General features: G+C 42.5%; 1 protein-coding gene across 2 annotated transcripts in view; it reads left to right on the top strand.

Annotated features, from left to right (window-relative positions):
- Nucleotides 1-22,956, top strand: part of si:ch211-212o1.2 (TMEM189_B_dmain domain-containing protein) — a 47,744-nt gene that overhangs the window by 3,739 nt on the left and 21,049 nt on the right. The window contains exon 2 of one of the 2 annotated variants that reach the window (XM_042340284.1): nucleotides 5,895-6,014. The exons of the other annotated variant lie outside the window; for it this stretch is intronic. Within the exon in view, the coding sequence (XP_042196218.1) occupies nucleotides 5,895-6,014 (120 nt within the window). The remainder of the gene's footprint in view (nucleotides 1-5,894; nucleotides 6,015-22,956) is intronic. 2 annotated transcript variants of the gene reach the window in all.

Here is a 22,956-nt window from a genome sequence, read left to right as displayed (position 1 = left end):
TAAAGATCTTCACTGTGTGTTTTTAGTGCAGACCCAGATCTAGTTGCCGCCGCCTGTTTTTCTACCCTCACTGTTCTGGAGGTAGGGATTTAGGATTGGGTTCGGGTCCAGTGAGAGCAAGTTGCCCTCGAGATCCTTGCCCAAGTGGCATTTGTAAAAGACAGAGAGAACTTGCATTTCATATATAGTGCCTTAATGACAAATCAAGAGCTCGGTGGCTTTTCCTCGTTGGCAAATGTGGCAGCCACTTAGCATACAGCCAAGCCCCGCAAACAGCCATGAGGGGAATGACTGATTAATCATCTGGGAGGTTGTTGACCAGGACACTGGGAGAACTTCCCTTTCCCTTTTCAAATATGTCTTGGGACCTTTTAAGTTCAACAGACTTAGTCTCATCCAGAGGCACCTCTGACAATACAGCATTCCCCCAGTGCAACACTGGAGTGTCAGCCTAGTTTATGAGCTCAAGTCCCAATGTGGGGTTTGAGCCCCCAAAACCTTCTGACTGAAGAGGTGAGAGTGCTGCTGCCTGGCTCAGTACGAACACTGCCATTGGACTGGTGCCTATTTTTGAACATCACAGCATAGCTTGGTGCTGTCCAGAAAGCACAACTGCAGCAGACACGGGAGAAAGGGGAGAGGGGGGTCACGATGCGCGAATCAAGAATTGGGACCCTGGCATGTGTTTCATATAAAATGATCCGGATAAAATAAACCTTATAGACCTAAATGCTTAAACTGGATAATTGGAACAGAATGTTACAGAAACCTGAAAAATAAGGTTTAGTAAACATATGGAAGGAACAGTGTAGAGTAGGTGGGAGCCAACAATGACAGGAGATGAACCCAAATCCATCAAATATACAGACAGCTTGATCCTGTTTTCTCATCCAGCCTGTCCACATTCCTCAACCTGTCCACGTTCACATACTTTCCAGCAGCAGTCTTTAGATAATGGTCAGGAGCATAAGTGATGGTTGTTCTTCCCAACCCTTGTCTGGAGCACTGAGTTGATTGTAACAAGGGCTGTAATGAGCAAACTCAGCACAAACCAGGCTTCAAAACCATTACCTTTCAGTGCGTGTGGCTGATTGCTGCACGGGGCAGGGTTTCCCTCGTAGTCAGTTGGGAAGCATTAATCATTTGCTTTGTGTTTTTTTAATCAGAAGTAGAAGTTATCTCTCTGATTGTAGTGCCCATCTGACACCCCAATCAATAATCTGATCTTTTTTTCTTCTCTCTTCAACGATAAACCAAATAGTGTGCATTTTCATTAGTTTATTTAAATATAAGTGACTCGGTAAGAAGTTTGTACATTTCCTTATTTGGGAAACAGCTTAGTGATTCATGTGGTTTGTTGGCAGCTGTAGTTAGGAGATAGTGAAAGGGAAATGTGATTGCTAGGGCTACAGTTCCAATATTAATCTATTAACTGTTTAGTTTAACCATTGTCATTACACTGCACTTTTGATGCAGTGCAGAGATTTCCATTGTACTTGTGCCAGAAGTGCAGGTTGCTGTCCTTGGCTTGGCTTGGAAGTGTTGCTGTAAGCAATATATATATAACAGTAATCCTTGCATTTGATACAAGTGCCTTATCATGTCTTCAAGATGCCTCAAAACACTTCACTGTAAAGTGAATTGGCTGTGTATTTTGTGGGTGATTTTGCTTCACTCTAGTGACAGTATGAAAATTGTCCACTCTTTTATTTTATGCATTACATTGGGCTTGGTCTAAAATGCCAGTTCTTCATCACCAAACTGAGGCAATTCGTGCTGGTAGACTTTAGATGCTCTTGTCCACTTTCTATTGGTTTTAAAAGCAGCTGACTGTCCATCACATTCCTTCTGCAGCTGGAATATTCAAATATACCTGCTGTACACTGGCTAAGCAAATCTGCCGCTGTCTTATGCAAAGAAAAGTATCATTTGCATAAAAGGTTGTTTTGTGATCCATATCACTAACAGTTGGCTTCAGATGAAGGTTGATTGGGACTAATGAGCTGTGAATATATTGTACACAGTTGTCATGGTTAGTGTGAACGTCAAACTTTCCAAGGCAAACGTGACTGTTACTAGTCCAGAATAGTTAATACTGGAATGGTTGAACAGCAATTATTGACAATTCCCAGTGGAATAATTGCAATCCTCTATTGGAGCTGTGGTAGGGATTGCGTTCCTTTTCTCCTGCTGCAGCAATTTAACATTACAACCAGCAATAGAGTGATTTTGAACAGAAAATTTGATTCATACTTTCCTGCTCAGTCTGAAGCACTCTGCACATGAGCATCTTAGCATCAATTAGTTTTCTAATGTTATTTTGTAGTCAAAAGTGAGACAGTTTCTCTGATAATCTTAAAGAAGCTTAAGGGTGGTCCTCCCACATTTTTAAAACGTTCAGTGGAATTGGCTGATGTATATCCCAGTTTATCCTGTATTCATTGACATTGGTGGCTTTTAGCAATCTGTTCCTGGATTTGTATCTATGTTCTGCTTTGTGCTATACACTTCGTGTTGCTATTATTGTCCACTATCGATGGGATATTAAGCACATTCCCGCTGAATAAGGTACATTATTATCAAACTTGCATAGAAAGCAGAGTGCAATTTGTTTCAGTAAAACGTCTTCCCATTAGCTGATCATATATGTCTTCCTGGATTTGTGTTAAAAGACTTCAAGATGCTACTGTACTTGCAAACTGTTGTGTTAATATATCTCCATCCTGTTGGGTGACGCTGAACTGGATGGGGGAAGCATGCACCAGACAGCAGTGGTGATGAAAGCAAACACGAGGGGACAAGATTTAGGTTAATACACGAATCATTCTTGCAGTTTCTGACATTATCCAACATCCCTCAAGTGAGATACCACCTTCTAGTCGGCACCTGCTTCCACTTGGTGTGAATGTTACCGATCAATGGGTGTAATGGTGATTTTCAGACTTTGTAAAGATGGTCTCTGTTAGGTGCAGGGTAACTTATTCAAATACCCCAGTGCTTTCTCGGACTCTTGGAGCCCAACTGATAGATGAAGAAAATCAGCCAACGGAAGTAAACAAATCTGAGTGACGGGCAGCCCTGGAATTTGAACCAGTGAACCTCTGCTTGGCTGTTACACCCTTTTAATTATTCTTATGACCTGGTCTTCAGAGTGAACTCATGACACCCTCCTTCAGTTGTCTGAAAAAAAGTCCCTGTAGCACTTTTGGAGCGTTAAAAGTCTGATTACTATATAAAGAAATAACAGATGCTATACAGTGATAATTAGATACGACTCTGTGTTTCACACTTTTACCTGTTAAGATTCTCAGATTGCATGGCATATCTGCCCCAGGTGCTGTCCTTTCATCTTGTGCTGGGATTTAGGCTATGTTGCTTGTTGCACAAAGAGATAGACTCTTAATTAGAGAAGATGGCACTTAAGTGTTGTACTTTGTACATTGCCACCATTGAACTACTGAAAATACTGAGTGTAATCTGTGAGCGCATCATATGTTCGGAAACTTGGACAACTCTTTATTTAACTGTCTAGTGCTTAACAACATCTTGCATTTAAATAGCACCCCTCACACAGGTTAGTGTCCCAGAGCGCTTGACAGTGGCGGAGCACGACACCGAGTCAGGGGGAGGGGAGAGGTGCCCATAGGGATGGTCAAAGAGTAAGGTCTTCGGGTGCAATCTGAAGATGGAGGAGGAAGAGGCAAGGCGAAGGGGAGAGGAAGAGTGCTCCAGATTTTCGGGGCATAGCAACTGAAACCCTGGTCGCTAGGAAGCTAGGTGCTGTGCTAAACATCGGGTCACTTTGCTCCTGACATTTCGAGCGTGTTTATCAATTTGATTTCATTGCTAATGAAAGTGATAGCACCTAATGTTTCCATTGTAATCAGGGAATAAACCCACATCATTGCTGCACAATGACAGTTAATCATGCATTAAAAGGTGCTAAACAGTTAAGCTGGCAATGATAAACATCACAAATGTAAAATTTATCATTGCCAACTTTTGTGTAAGAAATGTTGGCAGCCCCCGTTTTTTCAATCACTTTCTCACGCAAAGGTTTTCAGGCATTGATCTTTGCTCAAGTACACTTGGAGCATTTCAGGAGACACTATTGCATTTTATTCTTTTATTTGTCTTTTAAACAGTTGATAAATAGTGGTGACCCTAGATCTATTGCGGCAGCATAATATGTATTTATGGAAGCTTCCAATGGTCCCTCTTGATGTTTTTCCTTTAAACAGTAAGTCAGAAGATTGTTTATTTGCTGCAGTGAAAAACTGGAGAATCGGTAACTTGAAGGGGAAAAAAAGCATTGAGATTTGGCAGATCTAGTGTGAGAGCCCAGTTCAATAATTGAAAAGTTCAGGAATATTAAGAACAGAGAGTACTGGAAGTGCACAGCAGAAAGCCACTTCTCAGTTTAACAGGTTGCGTTGGCTAGGACCTGTTATTGGCTATAGAACAGCAAATACAGTGAAACCCACACCCTGTAAATCTGATCTTGGAGGATTCCTTATCCAACCCAGTCTGGACCCAGTCCAGTTTGTCTGTGACTTTGCCAGATCCCTCTAAACTTGATTTTAAACTGTGGATATATGGCTCGTGATCCCTGAACCTCTTGGTTTTTTTTTACCCCTAAGACCTTTGCGCTTTAGAGTAAAAATCCTGTAAAACACTTTGAGCTGTGAAACGTAGTATGTCAAATGTAAAGATTATTATTGTCTTAAAACTTAAGATCTGGAGGATTTGGGAAAATTCTAATTAATTTCAGTCTTAATTTGGAGGATGGTTTTGGGGCCATTCTTTTCCGGATTCTAAATTAAGGCTAAATTTAAGAATTTTCCCAAATTCTCCAAGGCCTTAAATTTTAAATGTTGAAGTTAAAACCTCTCCGCCTTTGGGACTCTCTTGTTGATTGTCGCATCAGCTGGAGGTAGTGGACAGGAGGAGAGAGATTAGTGAGGGAGGCATCCCTTCCCACTTCACTCTTTTGTGCCTCTTTGTGGTTGATTTGAAAGCTCTATTGGCTGTGTATCTCACTGTCCCTTTCCTCAGTGAGAGAATAGTGGATATCAAATGGAGCAATGGACACAATAATTTATTATAGCTCACTAAAAGGAGAAAATTGCTTCTGGGACAAAACTATGCAGTGAGCTCAGCTTAGGCTTATTTAGCATTTTTTTTATCATTAGGTTTATTTAGCTTAGTTCCATGTGTTTCGCTGTGAGTTGCTCTTTAATTCATCACTTTACTCCCACCCCCGGTGTGTTTCACCCTATTTTTAAGTTTGCTCAAAATACTCTGTCTGAACATGGAGGACTATCCTGGGTTGTTCTCCAAATTCAAGTGGACATATGGTATAATTTTCACTTTACTCTGTTTACTGAAGTGAACAGATGGGTTCAAACAAAACCTGCGATGGAAATGTACATTAAATTCATGTGTGGCTACACAGAGCATCCCTGACACAAGTGACAATGTTTATACTTTTTTATTGCAAAAAATATATAAATCATTATTGTTTGAAACGCACAAGGGATCCAGTTGCAGACTTATTCAGTAGAGAATTAATAATAATCCTTGCATTTGATATGGCGCTATTCACATCTTCTAGACGTCTCAAAGCGCTTCACAGAATATACTGTAAAGTGAATTAATTGTATATTTGTGGGCGAAATTAAATGTTTCTTCTGTATTCTTTGTTTCTTTAAAGTAAACCATTGAGAGATCCTATTTATAAACAATATTGCATTGTTTATAAATCGTATGCTTTTTTTCATTCTGTTCAAAGTAAACTGCCCATCTTATGATCAAATTTAAATGAATATAAGTGTAATGTAAACATTTGCTACAGTGTCTCAAAGTAGAATTATTTTTTCCCCCTTTATTCCCAGGTAAACGATTACAAGAATGGATCTGCGTCATCCTGTGCACATGTCTAGTGATGGTCAACTCATTTTTCTTGATGCAGCATTTTTCCATGGATCACATGTTCAAATTAATAGTGGCCATCTGTGAGTATTAAGCGTGTTGGGCAGAGTGGGGTGTGACAAGTTATTGTGCAAGAATCATTTCAATCGGGTTGTTGGGCAGACAATACTGGAAGCAGTGTGAATTTGGGCTGGAATAGCAGTGACAGAACGAGGGTTCACACAGAGAGATGGGCAACAGCCCTAACAGGGTCTTTTGTTTCCTCGCCTGGGCAAATGGCAGTCACTGACAAGTCGTCACGCAACTAATTTCTAGTTGGTCAGAGAGTTATCTTCAGCTAAGCTCAGAACCAAATAAAATACTGACTGAAGTGGTTTCATCACAAAGTATTTCTGTTCTACTAAGAGTGGGGTGAAAAATCAGTCAGTGACTTCGATAACAAAGACAGGAAGTTTTACAAATACTTGTACAGTGAAGCAAACGGAATAAATGGGGGAATAGGGGGAAACTTGTCAATGTAATAATGTTTCCTGGGAGGATGGTATACAAAAGGTGCAGTCGATTCACTTTACAGTATATTCTGTGAAGCGCTTTGAGACGTCTCGAAGATGTGATAAGGCGCTGCATCAACTGCAAGGATTATCAATATTATTAATTGCATAGACTTGTTGTAATCAGCAGGAATTAATTTACAAAACTAATCTATCATCAAACTATTTACACTTTGCTGTTTTTAAACGTAAAAAGCGTCAGACCTGGGACGAAATCATTTTTTTACCAAAATCATCGTACCGGCTGAATTGATTATCATTCTAAAATAAGCCTAGATTTAACAAAGGAGAAGCCAAGAGCAGTCACTTGGTATCATTTTAAAATCCCTTATTTTAGCAAAACTGTACAGGAGTTGAGTAATGTGCAGTAACTCTGAATTGAAGTTGACAAGAGGAATTTAATAGAATAGTTCTTTTATAAAAATGAGGAGTTCCATGGCCAAGCAAGGAACGCAAACTGCACAGATTCTGTTCTGGAGAGCAAAGGACAAAATAAGAGAAAGCCAGACAGACTCTGTCTGTGAAAGAGTGTAAGTAATGGGAGGAGCTCAAACTATTGCACAAAGAAATGGATGAAAAACTAAAGTCACGTGACAAGACCCTGGAGGATTGGATTTCTCTGTAGATTAAGTAAATGCAGAGATTGAGACTCAAAATAAGAAAAGGGAATCTGGGGATATATGAACACAGGTATTAAAGGGGAAGGCAATAGCTTTTTTAAAAAAATAAACTCTTGCAGGACAAGCAGGAATGAAATTGCTGTGCGCTTGAGCAAGTAAATGCTCCAAAAGAGTATAAGAGGGAAATGGTGTGAATGGAAGCAAATGGCGAGGTTCACTCTAGGAGAGTAAATCGACAAAAGGCAACTGAAATCCTGGGTAACAGAACCACACGCTATAAGATTCAATCCGAATTGAGGACCTGCAAAACCGGTTTTCCACTTGGCAAGGCACCACAGTCACGCCAGCAAGGTCTTGCTCTCACCCAAACTCTAGGTGTGCACTTTCGGGCACCCTGTCACTTCACAGCAATCGGGAGCAGAAACCCTGGCTAATTTATTACAATCGAGGCCAAGGATATTCTAATGTTCATAATCCTTGCATTTGATATAACGCCTTTCAATTCAGGAGAACTTCGCAAAGTGAAGGGATTGTTGGCTAGGACACCAGAAGGAACGCCCTTCTCTTTTTGAATAATACTATTGCGATCTTTAACAACCACCCGAACAGACATTTGGGATTTTGATTTAATGTCTCAACGAAAGATTGGCAGCTCTGACAGTGTTGTGCACCTCAGCACTGGAGTGTCAGCCTAGACTAGAACAAGTTCAAAATCCTGAATTGAAGCTTGAACCCACAACTTTCTGACTTGGAGGTGAGAGTGTGTTATCAAAATGAGCCAAGTGAGCCAAGCTGACACAATATTGACATATTTGATTTCCTCTGGTTGACATAGAAAATATTCTATCATTAAGTTTAATTTGTGATTTCTTCCCCATTCAGTCATTTGTTCTTTTCCTCCTAGTCTGTTTTGCATGAAGTAGCCTCTGATCCTTTACGCTATCCGTTTTCATAAAAGCTCGGATCATAATTTTCCCTTGAATGTTTTTTTCATCTGTTTGACATTTTGAGGTCCACTTTCTCCTGTTGTGCCAGGGCAAGATACTATTTCCTGATCGGTAATATGAATTGCTACTGGGCAAGTACAAAATTGCTTTTGTCTCCAGATCATTGTCATTCCCCTGCCTCTCTTAGCGCAAATGGGCCAAGCCAAGAAATGGGCCAGGGTGATGCTGAAATAAGGCAATGATCTGCTTACACATCAGCCCCAGCCAAGCTCCATCATGTCCATTTCAATCATTTTAGAAATCAGTTAAAGAGAGAAAGCAGATCCCTGTTTCACATCAGCGCAGTAGTCCAGCAAGTGAGAAGGCATCTAATGTGTTTAAAAATGTAACACCTGAGAATGGTACCTTACCTGTACAGGTAAGTTTGTCCCTCCTGGGCCATATTGCAAATGACCTCTAAAACAATGACCCGTTTTTGTATCTCACCTTTCACTTAGAAAAATGTCTCAAATGTTTCACAGAGTTGGACTGTGAGCTTGAGCAGGCTGGGAGACATGAGGTTAGGAGGGAGGGAGGGTGGGTGGCTGACAGTGTGGTCAAAGGATAGGTTTTTACATCACCAAGTCTGAATGTCTCAATTAACAACCATGTTAATTGCAGCTTGGGAAAGAGAAGGGGGGTAAATTCATATCAAACCTGTGCATCAATGCACCAGGGAGCACAAAGGTGCCTTTGCTCTCTCCCTGCTTTCAAGTTCAGTCTCGGCTTCCTCTTAGAAATTGCACTTTTTTATAACCTCAGGATACTTTGGCTGGTATCCACATGCACACCAGCCAAAGTATCAATTTTGTTCTCTTCCTCCAACTGGTTCTCATTTAGCTCTGTACATCACCGGCAGAAACACTTGCATTGTGTGAATGTCCAAGGTTTTCTCCTCTAATCCTTAAGGGAAGCTGAGCGTGTGAGCTTGAAGATTTTGTGCAAAACATCTATATCAAAAAGTAAGCTTAAAAAAAGTTATTCCTGGGTCATACCAGTGACAGCAGCAACTGTTTGACTACACCATGAATTAACTCATTCATTGAATAGCAACATAAGCATTAAGGAATGTAAAAATTTGACAATTCTGAGCTCATGACTGATCTGTCACTCAATCCACTTGCCTGCCTTTTCTCCATACCCTCTGATACCCTTACTAGCTAAGTATTTATCTACTTCCTTCTTAAACATTTTCACCAACCCTGCATTAACTTTCCCGTGGGTGAATTCCACAATCCTACAGCTCTTTCAGTAAACTGATAATAGTAATCTTTACATTTGATCTAGCGCCTTTCAAGTTTGGAGGATGTCTCAAAGTGCTGTATACTGTAAAGTATAACAACTGCGTATTTTGTAGGTGAACAGAGCAGATGTGAGGCTTGAAACCACAATCTTCTGACTCAGAGGCGAGAGTGCTGCCAACTAAGCCAGGCTGACACAGCAACAACAAAATTACATTTGTATAGCGCCCTTCACGTTGGGAGGACGTCCCAAGGCGCTGGACCGACAGAGTTACGGACCCGAGCTGGGGATCGTGGAGGGCAGGGGGGGAAGCAGGGAGATCGAAAGCACGGTCGAAGAGGAGGGTCTTGAGGTGGGTCTTGATGGAGGCAAGGGAGGGAGCGAGGAGTAGGGACTGCGGAATGGAGTTCCAGAAGGTGGGGTGCAGAGTGGCAGAAAGTCCGCCCACCAACAGTTGTGCGAGCGAGGCGGGGGACGTGAAGCAAGCTGGAGCCCACTGAGTGGAGGGAGTGAGCAGGATGTTAGGGGGTTAGGAGGTCGCAGAGGTAGGGGAGAGCAAGACCGTGGAGGGCTTTGAAGGTGAGGACCAGGATCTTCAACTGTATCCTGTGTGATGGAAAGCCAGTGGAGTCAGGTGAGGATGGGGTTGATAGGTTCACGGAGCCTGGTGCGGGAGAGGACATGGGCTGCAGAGTTCTGGATGATCTGCAGCCTATGGAGGGAGGATTGGCACAAATGTCTTAACTCCTAACAGGTCTATGTCTAATTTGATTGTTTGCTCTTGTCATGTTTTATAGAATCATTTCAGCTCTGTACAAGCCCCCATGAACTTTTCATTCCAGACACAGCATTTTCTCCACAGCTCTCCAACTCTGGCACTCTTGGATAATTTGCCAGGCGTTTTAAATCATTTGCAAATTCAGGAATTGCCAGTGTTTTCTGTAAACACATTGGTAAATAAAGCAACGTCCAACTCAGTGCGTCTACAAAATGATCCTTGCATTTGGTATAGTGCTTTTCATGTCTTCTAGACGTCTCAAAGCGCATCTGTACGTAGAACCATTGTGTGGATTTGTAATGGAATGCGTTTTTTTTCTTACACTGCGAAAGGATATGTTTTGCATTTAAAGCATTTTGCCTAGGAACAAAACCTTCACACTTTCCTTTAATTATAATACATGAATTAGTTATTGATACGTATCAGCCCGTCGGTCTGTTAAGTGGCCCACTCTTGTCACAGGCCTGTGACCCTGTGCTTCTAAGACTAATGTTTAAAAGGCAAGAGACTTGAGATCATTGAGCAACACTGAAGTAACAGTTCCTCTGGCTGCATGCCTGATATCGGGTAAGGTTCCTGGTGTGTTGGCTCTTGACATTTTGTTTAAATGGCAGGAAAGGTCCTAATCAGCCTGACATCTCCTGGCAGACATCCTGACTGCTGGGATGTTTGTAGCTGAAACCCAGGCTCACTTTTAGCACTTCACAGAATAATGTCTGGTGTGCGGGTTTTGAAAGCGTGGAATGCACTGCCACAGAAGGTCGTGGATACAGAATTAATTGGGATATTTATAGGGATGATAGATGGATACTTTGCTTGCTCGGTGATCCAAATATTTTTCGTAAAGCACTTAAAGATGTTGTGCTATGTGAAAGTGTAAGTTTTGGGCATGTGGAATGTAGGGAAACAGGAAGAAGAGGAAGCGATTCAGCCCACTGAGTCTGTCCCACAGTAAGACCATGCTTGACGGGCTGAATGTCCTGTTCCTGTGTTCATAATAGTTGTCTTTGCTGTATCGTATCTACAGGACTTTTTAAATTTACATCAACGTGGTCTAAATTTAATTTCACTATCACTGGAGTCCTGTAGCTCAGTGGTTAGAGCACTCGCTTTGCAAGCGAGAGACCTGAGTTCAATTCCAGGCAGAGGGCGAAACCTTGGGCAAGTTTCCTTACTCCACACAGAGCCTAATAATAATCCCTCCAAAAAAAAACCAAAAACAATAATAAAAATTGGTCATTTTCAATCTACGACTGTTTGTGGGACATTGCTGTGCGCAATTGGCTGCCGCGTTCGCCCACAAATATACAGTCAATTCACTTTACAGTGTGTTCTGTGAAGCGCTTTGGGACGTCCTCCCGACGTGAAAAGCGCTATATCAAATGCAAGGATTATTATTATTATTATTATTTCCTGCTCATTTCTGTTCGGCTCGGAGTCAGGCTCCACCACCGTTAGTGCTCTGAGACGCTACCCTGCGTGGAGGGCGCTACGTAAGTGCAAGGTTATATAAATCCATTCTGAATAAAATGAGCATGGTGGAAATAGGATATCCTTTACGACATAAGCCCAAGTGAGGCATATTCAGTTTGTGACCAGCCCTATGTTGAAGTGTGCTTTTGTAGTTAGCAGTGTCCTGCAGGACATCCGTTCCCGTGTGTGTTGAGAAATTGCACTATACAACAGGGAGAAGGCCATTACCCAGTCATGAGGATGTGAGGCTCTGTATGTGCGAACAATCTTTGTCGTAGGCAGCAATGGCAGCTGTTACTTGGAAAATTGCAAACTGTCAGGCTGCAGGATATGAATTAGTAAGACCAGTGGAACGTTATTTAAACTTGGGTAATTGAAAACGCATTCTTGTAATTAAAAAGAAGCAAGTGATTGATGGTTGCCATTTTCCTAGTACTTTTAGATCATTTTTCATCTCTGCTGCGTGCCCTTGACATATTTAGTCTCGGCCTGGTTCTCGGGTGTTTGGGTGTGGATGTTGCTCAGAAGTTAAAATGCATTCTAATTGGAAACATGGATGAATTGAACAGCCACTTTACTGTTACAAATGTTCATCTTCTGCCCGCATTTTGCCACGTGTCCAAGAAAATAAACTGTCATCCGCGCAGATTTTCAAACAATAGGATTCCCAAATAATGACCTTTTCTTCGGCTCTGGACAAGGCAATTACAAACCAGGATTTCTTGTACAATCGGAGCTGTGAGAGCACTGATTGCCAGAGCACAGTAGGAACAGCCCAATGTGAGGTGAACAGCTGTGCACACAAGCGTTTGGCTGTTCAGTGTGCAGGGAACAAAGGGACCACTTAATCACCTTTTAACTTTTGTCATTGTTCCCGATGTAATATCATTTAAAAAGGCAAATATTAGATCAAGGCCCGGATAACTCAAAAGGATTGTTGGACCCGGAAGAAGAAAGTGACATTGGATGAGCCACAATAGTAGGATGAACAATAAGCTCAAGGAAGCTGACGTGAAATGAAATGTATTGAACTCTGTCTATGAGGAAATATTGAGTGGTCCTCAAACAAGTATTTTTGGTAGCCACCAGTGGTCTCGAGGCGCTCCCTTCTGTCGTCCACCTGCACTCTTCGTAGCAGTGAGCCCAACGCTCCCTCCAACTACCAGGTCTGGCTCCCTACATGCTCACACGCTCTCCCCACTTCACGGGGCTGGGTGGGGGGAGTTTGGGGTGAAGGGGTAGCTGCTGTCACCATGCATTTGAAAAACGCTGGACTGAACCCAACATAAATTGAAAGGGTCCAGCCAAGGTTCACGTAAATGACTGGGAGATGAAGCTCAAAAAATCAAGGCAGGTTTTTTGCTGTACCAGAGAAAGCTAAGTAGGGATCAAATAAAAACTTCCCGTACCCTCCCTTGTCTTGCGTCACTGTAGGGCTCCATCAGGGATTGTCTGGTTAGACGTATGAAATGGGGAACTGCTCTTTGTGATCAGTTAACCTGATGTACCAGTAAGCTTCTTTATGTTTTGCCTGCCTCAAATTGGATCGTGCCATTCCCCTGACTGGCCTATGCCCACCCACCACCCCCCCACTTTCTTGTTGTTTTCACTCAGTAGTCCAGGACAACAACCAAGGAAACTCATTCCATCTGGCAGGCAAATTGGAGTGACAACCACTGTTGATCCTGTTAAAAAGATAGGGATAGAATTCCTTCAGCAGATCAGGCTATAATGCCAAATTTACTCTTTAGGCATTTTACATGACATCTTTCCCTTTCTGTACTGAGCACCAAGCGTGTCTGTAAACGACCTGTAAATGATGGCTGCTGTGTAATTGGTCGCTGAGAGAAGGCACCACTTTACCTGCCTGTGGACATGTATCTTGCCTTTGGAGCCTGTCCCAGGCAGACTGGTTGTCTGTGGGCCTCAAATCCCCAGTTTCATCCTGATCTATGTAAGTTTCAACAGGGGGACACATAATGGAGTGTAATGTTCATTTCCGACGGTAGCTCTGGGATACTACCCTGCATGAGGAGCATTATATAAATGCAAGTAGTTGTTGCTGTAAAAGCAAAATAATGGGCACAGAGAAATGAATATAACTGAATGCAAACTTATGTTTGTATGTAGTGCCTTTCATATTGGATGGACGTTGGACAAGTCCAGAATGCCAGAAATGGGGTTACTTTCTTTCGCAGGCATCTACTTTGTGTTCTTTGGAGTCGTGAGGATACCTCTGTCCGTTTTGTACCTGCTGACAAGCCGTCAGAGATTGTCCAAAGTCATTTAACTGTGACCCCCCCTGCCCCGCCTCACCATCAGCAACCTGTGAGACCTTTCACCCCATCTATCTGGACTGGGTTTGAACTCTGCTCCCAGACGTGAAGCAACAGTATTCTGATGCGCTCAGTCCCCACCTGCTGTTTTTTTTCTTGTACCTTTGCAGTCCCCAGATCACTTTGGAGCTTTTAAAATTCCTTTTCTTACAGGCGGCAGAGCGGGGGTAGAAGTTTCCCACCCAAAAAAATCCATAGGGTGCTGCTGAATTCCTCATAAACCCGAGGAGAACTTGACAGTTTCTCCGATTCAAAACAACTCTTGCTTTCATTTTAAATGCACTGTGAAACGCCCTCCTCCCCTGAACATCGCTGAGTTATCCGTTTTGACCTTCCTTCAGGAGGGAAAACAAATTCCCTACAATAACAGGCACCAGTTCAATACCCCACCGACAAAGTTTTTTTTTGCCCCCCTCAGGTCATGCTTGGACACAAGGGGTTCCATCTCCTGTCTATAGTTCTTTGCTGAGAGCTTGTAAAACTGCTGCTTTGCAGCTGCTGCACTGAGGTATCTGCTCTGAGGGGACTTGAAAGCCGCTACCAGAGGCTGTGAAGCGAGCGTACACTTTAGGGGGGCACTTTTTATAGCAACTTCAGGCGTCTCATCTGTGAATCTGGGAACGCTGTGCTCTAGAGCACCGCTGCTCGGTTTTCCCAGTCCCATTGCAGTGCGATTTTAAATAAAGGATTAGTTTGGAATATTTACCTGCTGTGGTGAAGCCTCACTTCCCAGTAAAATCACTGCCCAGGTCTGTGGGACTGCAGACTGTCATTTGCTCAGAAAACTGTACATGCCTCCACAACTGTGTCCTGCGCTGTGTTCGGGGGCTGCTCTCAATGGACCTCGAGCTGCCCTGAAGAGACAGACAGAATATTCTTAGGTTGCATTCACCGAGCCCTGTCAAATGATATGCATTTTTCGCAAAGGGAGAATGATATGGGGACAGTTTCAGAGGCAAGGGCACATCGTCACTCGGGCTTCTGGTGAGCTCTGACCTCGCTCCAGCTGCCTTGGTATGGGCTGTTGCTGTGCGCAAATTGGCTGCCGCTTGCCTACAAAACACACACTTTATGGCAAATCCTGCCAAGCACTTTGAGATGTCCTCACAACGTGAAAGGCACTGGATCAAATGGGATGATCACGGTTATATTTGGAGGCAGAATGCGCCAACTGTATTACACTGAATAACATGCTGAGGAAGAGTGCACAGTCCGATAGCGTCTGACTCTTGACCCAATCTGCTGGGATTTTCCTGTCGTCTGACCTCAGTATAAGCTAAGTTCAGCTCCCGAATCATTGAGGCACTCCCCACCTTCCTGTTGTGCAGCACAAAGCTACGTGAGATAGGGTTTGTCATCGTGGCCGGGGTTTTGTGACAGAGTCAGGAGCAATGAACTCTGGTGGAACTCGTAGACGGGAAGTTGCTCAACAAAAAAATTAAATTGCGAGTCTGTTCAAAAACTAGAGGCTAACTGGGAGCGTGCTCACAGCTGCAGCAGACTCTCGGGTTTCAATGACTGCATAAACTGCTCAAATTTCTAAATGTGATTTATGCTCTCAGCCGTACCCTTCTTGTCTTGTGTTCTAGCCTTGTACTTCCCTCCCAGTGGACTCTTATTTTCTGTATAATGTGCATGGGCCACTTTATTCCTGGTAGTCGGCCCACGAACGTTTCTCAGTGAAACTCCACGTAATTTCAATCGTCAGGGTTAGCTGTACACTGGCCTTCGCACGGAGCAGACCAGACAATGGTGTCTGTGCAGAAATTCGCACAGACCTGAATAAAACTGCCCTGTGACATTCACATATTCCAACAACTCAATGCCCTGGAGTGAGTACAAGGCTGCATTCTCAACTTGGCAACGCACGACCATTATAAACCACTCAGACAGGCTCCCTGGAGTCATGAATAGCTGAGCCATAGAAGTTTGATTTTTTTGTCTTTTCCCCTGGTCTGTGAGTTGGAGTGATGCCTGAGATAGCAGTCAGGGTGTCACAATGAACCTCAGCACTCGAGATCATGTGAGGGTGAGTCAGGGTTGCCGCTCCTAATAACCAACCAATAAAGAAGGAATGGTGAGCGCCTGATCATTGGGTGCAGACAGGATCGGGCTTGGCTGTGATTTTGACTTAAATACAAAGAGTGGAGGAGGATAATGGGCCTGACAGTGAAACTAGAAGGAGGAGAAGGAAACCTTAAACACTTTTCACGGGAAGAAGGGAAACGTGATTAGGCTTTGTTCTTGTGGTTTACAAACTAACCTGGACTTTGTCTACTTTAGTGTTCTTCCCGGCTATCCATTATTCTCAGTTTGATGCACTTCAATTGCTACTTATTACAGCAATTACACATGGCGAGAGGTGTTCTACTCGAAGGGTGCTTTCTATGATTTCATGATTAATACATTGTGATCTATCGCAGAATGTTTGATGGATACAGTTACTATAGATAGTAATGAATAACCTGATGTCTCAGTGTGTAACAAAAAAAGAACCATTTGGTTGGGATTGTGTCCCTGATAATAATGGGTGTACGTACATTCAATGGAAAGGCTGGCACAGTGCATTCACTGACAGAGCTCCACAGGGATCTAAGACAGCTTAGAATAAGTCATCAGGAATTTACAATTACTATGAATAATGGTGAATTATTATTGTAAAAGCTGGAAGGAGATCTGATTTTACCTCAGGATTCCCTGATCAACCTTGTGCTGCATGTACCCCTCAGTCTGCCTGTCAGCTCCGCCTGCCTATTTTAATGATCCCGGCACTATTTGAAGGGAAGCACGTTTCTCATGGTGTCCTGGGTAAGCATCCCCGCACATCAGAGCAGGTGACTTTCGTTCAGTGACTCGTCCCTGTGGTGCCTTTGAGGTCAGTAACTCATGGAAAGGCATTGTGCAAAGAGAACAGTTTCCTGAAGCAGCAAATGGAATTGTAGAAATGTTTTACCAAATCAATGGATGTTATTGTGGTGGGGATGATGGGAGGATGTCCTTTAGACAGTTGGCAAGATGTTCAGCTCAGTGCGGGAAACTACCTTGCGTGAGGGGCGCTATATATATGCAAGTTCCTGTTGTTAGTCTCAGTCTCCTGCTTTTCTCCTCACCCTCTTATATTTTTCTATTTTATATTTTTCCTTTTCAAATATTTGGCTGAATTCCTTTTAAAAACTCTCTGCTTAAATAAGGAACCCATATAAATCTCTAAGTAATCTTTTCGATTGCCCCACCATCAACAGGCAAGCTTTCAGCAACTTCATCCTGAAGACCCTCCAACACACGCTGTTCAAACCTGCCCCAAGACTTGCCTCTTTAATCGCAAATCTGATCAACTTACCCTGCTCCACTCCCTTCGGTTCACCCCACCCTACCCCTCGCTCCCCCAGCTCGGGTGCCTAGGCAGCATTGTAAAGCACTTTGACTTGTCTTCCCGATGCAAAAGCGCTTTAGAAATAAATGTAAATTGTGTTTTAAGGGCAAGTGATAATAATAATAATTCTTTCATTTGATATAGCGCATTATCACCATGAAGAAGGCCTTTCAGTCCATCTGATCTCATCCCTCCAGAACACCTAGCTACCGCCCTCCCATCATAGCATCAAGCTGCTTTTTAAATGAAGAAGTCGAAAAACAATAAGCTGATAATGAGCAGTTACAACTGTGTGTGCAGCCGTCGCTGTATAGATCAGGAACTCCAGTTTATTTTGATCCTGTATAATCCAAACTGCAAGTCAATACTCTGTGTAACGCCTTTCCTCCCTTGATATAAAAGTCTAAAATGTGGCAAAAGAAGGTGGAGGACTGGAGGGGTTTAATCTTTCTGCATCCTGTGCTTTGATGTGCGTTCGTTTCATGGTTTACGGTGAGGTCAAGTGCAGACTGATCAAATCCTGAGAGTAAAGAAACACAGAAACGCAAATAGAAAAATATTGGAAGCTTTTAAAAAAATCAAAGACTGTAGACGGTACCTTTGGGGAAATTGATGCGTTGCAGAATCTTGTCAGTTTGCATTAGGATGAGATCTGTGATCCCCAATGGATCCTCTCCACGTCTTAACCTCTCACCTCAGTCATCAAGAGCTGACGGATCAGGTGCAGCGGAGCTGTGCTGCCGGATCATATTCGACAGTAGGAGGCGCTGTGTCCATTGCTCCACGCTGAGCTGAACACCTTTTCAACTGTTTGCAGCACAACAATAACATACATTTACATGGTACCCTCCACGTAGCATAAAGTCTCAAAGTGCTTCACAGTAGCAGGGTCGGACGCTGAGCAAGTGAGAAGGGTGACGATTGGCGTGGTCAAAGATGTAGGTCTTGAAGTGTGATTTAAAGAGAGAGAGAGAGGGGCTAACATGTAGAGATAGAGACTGGGAGTTCCAGAGGTGACCACTGTGTTTCGCCCACAAAATATAGTCCATTCACTTTACAGAATATTCTGTGAAGTGCTTTGAGACGTCCCAAAGGCGTGATGAGGCGCTATATCAAATGCAAGGATTATTATTAGTATTAGCCGGTTCTTGTGGTTGGTGGAACTGAGGCAACCGGCGAAGAGTTCATTGAGAGTCAAGCGGGCGGTAACAAAATTGAATAAGGGTTAATGTGAGGTTAATCCTCTCTATACTGCTGAGAGCAAAATAGACTTCTAGCATTGGTTCCAAACCGCCGGTGTGGGATTTAATTAATAGTGGTGAATAAATGTAGAATGTGCAACCATCTTTACATTCTTCTGATGTAAAATTAATTGTGCAAGTCCTAGTTGACTAAGTTCCCTTCCTCTTCCCCACTGCATTGTTTCTTGTTTTGGAACAACTCTATGTCCCCAGTCTGTTTTGCAATGGATGTGTAATTAAACAATTCACTGCTCCTCCCTCCCCGTGTTTCCATTCTACGTACAGTGTGTGGGGAGAGTCAGGAAGCAGGTTAAAGGAAAGGAGGAGGTGGGGTCTGGCAGCTGCAGCGAAGTTGGTTTTAGATTTTAGTGAATTTAATACATATTCATTTATTGTTTGCTCTATGCTCACTGTTCCCTTCTGTTTGCTGCTCTCTCAGAATTCTGTGCTGTGTGAGGGAGTCAAGTATTTATAATAATAATAATAATCCTTGCATTTCAAATAGCACCTTATCACGTCTTTGAGATGTCCCAAACCGCTTCACTGAATATACTATAGAGTAAACTGACAGTATATTTTGTGGGCAAAACACTATTTATAGTGGTTTTTGGAAAAAAAGAGAAATCCACTCCTATAACAAAACCAGCAGAAAGCATTGTCTTGATAAGAGGCCACATCGATACCCTACTTTCTCCTAGAGACTCTCTCTTTCTATATCTGTTTATATTAAACCCACTGTAACCTGACCACACATAAACACGAGAGACATCAAGCTCAGTTTACTGTTGACTGCTTTTTTCTCCAGCGGTGAAACCCTTTAAAAAGGCTTCAAATCGTGTGAAGCCAACCAGTGGGGATGGTAGTGGTGGGGTGGGGGTAGGATAGGGGGCAGTGAGTTTATCTACGTGACTTGAAAGATGCAAGTGTTTTTGTCTTCTCCATGTTAAACGACAGGTCCACGTGAAAAATAAAATTGCTGAGTTTTTGTGTGGGATTTTGTTGCAGTATACGTTCTGTTGACCTGAGAGATGGTCGATGTATTCACTGCCCATGAACACACCAAGAGCCTGACAGCCTCCCCTACTCTTGATACATCACCTACAGTCTACCACTTAATACTTGCAAGCAGGTAATGTCTGTCATTTTGACAGAAGGAGGTAAAGTGCAAATGAGTTTCAGCCTTTAAGGTTTAATGCACGCACATCGTACAGTATTTAAACTTTTAACAGTATGATACCATTTACAGCATCCTATGTCCCTGGTGCTGGCTGCAGTACTAATGTTGCTCAATTACTAATGGAGTGTGTGCATACTGATACTGTTCATTGTTGATCTTGCGAACAATCCTCAGTTACCCAGGGTAATGCAAGACTGGAATATCCTTATTTCTATATATAGAATCATGCTACTAATGTGTCTTAAATTCACCAGTTACTTCAATCCATGACTGTTTGTGGGACACTGATGTGCGCAATTGGCTGCCGCGTTCGCCCACAAATATACAGTCAATTCACTTTACAGTATATTCTGTGAAGTGTTTTGGGACGTCCTCCCGACGTGAAAAGCGCTATATCAAATGCAAGGATTATTATTATTATTATTATTATCTCATGACGTGATAAAGCGCTACATCAAATGCAAGGATTAATATTATTATAGTTACAGAGGTCTTGATCAACAATATTAACATAAACAGAAAATATGCCCTGGAGATTTACCACACATCAGATAATCAATGCAGAGCACCGATGCTTTCCAAAGACTTCAAGCGATAATGGCGATTAACTGGCGGCTCAGTAAGTCCCTGCCCCACTTCCTCATATAAGACAGCTGGACTACAAGGCTGAAACGTCAACATGGCACATGTTCACAGGGTTAGATAATAATCCTTGGTTTTGACACAGTGCCTAGAATGTCAAAACGTCTCAAGGATAAAAGAAAGGGAAATATACAATATTTTTCAGAAACTTTACCAGAGCTGTAAAGCAGACTTCTTGTGTGTTTTTATAGATCTTGAAACTGCTCTTGCCCCTTTCCCTTTGTAAATGTGGCTTTAGATCCTGTATAGAAATGCATGTGCTTTTGCCCATTGGTACTAGGGCAGTGGGTCCTCATCTGTTTAGTTGAGTGGGTTCTGAGATGTCAAGTCCTTTACGCTTTCCACTTTTTCTTAGGGAAATGTTGGCTTAATATGTACGTGGGATCGTTGGTTATTCTCTTAGCTGTGTTTGTTGCAGGGCATACGAGTATCCTACATTGTCTTATTTCTCTGCTGTGTTATAAAATCCATTTAATTATTCATATTGTTTTCTACTGCACGTATTCTGTCTCAATACCAACTTTAGTTCTTTTTCTTAAAGGGATGAGCAGAAACTGGTACAGTACAGGAATTATTCCCAGGTTGCTCTTGCACACCCCCAAGTGGCTGGTTAGAGAGTGGCATGGCAGTGGGTTATAATAATAATAATCCTTACATTTGATATAGTACTTATCACATCTTCTCGATGTCTCAAAGCGCTTCACAGAATAGACTGTAAAGTGAATTGACCGTATATTTGTGGGCGAAAGGAGTTGGGTTGTGGGTTGGCAATCTATTCAAGGTGACTGCCATTCGGGGGTTAGGTTGATCTGTTGCTTTGTGACACCTTATTTTTTTTAAAAATGTACGTAGGAAGAGAACAAATCTTATGTAAACCGGGTCCTTTTTTCAAAATAAGAAATTTAGCTGTGTTTTGATCTGTGATAGCACTCTGAGACAGATGAACCAGCCCAGATGTTTTTTTCTTAGACCTCTAATGGCTAAAACTTTTAGCCTTTAATCCAGAATCTGTGCATCTCAATCCCACCAAGCCTCAAGTTCTAATGGTCAAAACCGTCCCCCATTTCATGCTTATGATTCAGTCTGTTTCATGTTCTAATGTTTCTTAGGGGCATTACAGGGACTGAGTATGCACATGGAATGGGGGCAATGGTTTGGAATTTAAACTACCCCACTCTTTCCCCCCCAAAATAACTTTCCCGCCTTCCCACTTGACCAGCAGTGCTGTGGCTCCATTAGTGTGTTGATTCCTAGAGTCACAAATTTTAATCATAATAATCTATGCATTTAATACAGGGCCTTATCACATCGTCAAGATGTCTCAAAATGTTGCAGCACCGAAAGAGGCTGTTCAGGCTATCGTAGCTGTGCACGTAGCTATTCTGACTGTTTCCCAACAATCTAGAACGATTCTTGCCCCTTCAGGGTTTTTTTTACTTGCTTCATGCATTTGCCTCATTTTCTTGGATTGCCATTTTAAAATGTTTGTTTAGCACTGTTTCGGGGCCTATGTCTATTCCCTCCACTTTCTATCACTCAGTGTAGCTGGGGAATTATTTATGACTGTGAGATCACTCTGATACATATGGAAATGATTGCAGGAAGAGTATTCGATACACTGATTCTGTTGACCGCAAGAGAAACTACATTCATTTGACAGCATGTTTAGTTTATCAAATAACCCGAGCCTGTGGAATGACTGTATTTAGTGGGAAGCAGTCCAAAAATAGCAAGTTGACCTAAATCAGACCACTTTAACATGCATCTTGGGTAGAATTGTACACTCAGCACTTACCTTTCCTACTATAATTACAATGACCTGAAGGTTGTTTGTTTGTTTAGAGGAACTGCAATCAATCGATTAGGGCACGGGTGCAGCTGTTTAACCCTTTGGTGACCAGAGTTAGGCGGAATCTCTAATTCTCTTCCAGTACTTAGCATATGCTGTAAGAAATGAGACAGTCAATAGCGTACTATTGACATGTTTTATGTAATATTTGTGATGTAGCGTGCATTTGTGTGTGTGTGTGTAACATGATAAGTTGATGCAGTCAACTTGGACAAGAACAACAACAACAACAACAAGATTCCATTTATAAAGCGCCTTTCACGTCAGGAGGACGTCCCAAGGCGCTGAAGAAGATAGATGGGTGAGGCATTGGGTTGAAGTCAGTGAAAAGATAGAGGAAATGTACAATATGTTTACGTAGAATAAACCATGAATAATGGGGCCTGAATATTCTCATGTGTCTTTAAAACCCAAGTTATGCAAACCCAAACTGGATACACCTTTCCAAACCATCTTGAACTCGCTGTGATTAGACAAAACACGCACACATCTGCTAAACAGCAGTGTCAGCAGTCAAGTGTAAGATGTGTTTCTCCAAGAATGCAATTGATGGTTGTGAGTTGCAGAATTATTGGATGACTCCCGACTCAGTAACTGTGTTCTATGCTCGTTGTCTCACAGTAGTCAATGTCTCACTTTGTGGGAGGTAGGAACGTGTTGCCTTGTACAAGGACACCTCCTGTGGGCAGTTTAGAGAGTCATTCATGCAGAAGTTTGCGATCCCCCATTATGTTTTTTAATTTGGTAAAATTGGCAT

Source organism: Callorhinchus milii, unplaced genomic scaffold (assembly GCF_018977255.1).
Source record: "Callorhinchus milii isolate IMCB2004 unplaced genomic scaffold, IMCB_Cmil_1.0 Scaffold14, whole genome shotgun sequence".
Lineage (NCBI taxonomy): Eukaryota > Metazoa > Chordata > Chondrichthyes > Chimaeriformes > Callorhinchidae > Callorhinchus > Callorhinchus milii.
This window is presented reverse-complemented; position numbering and strand designations above follow the sequence as displayed.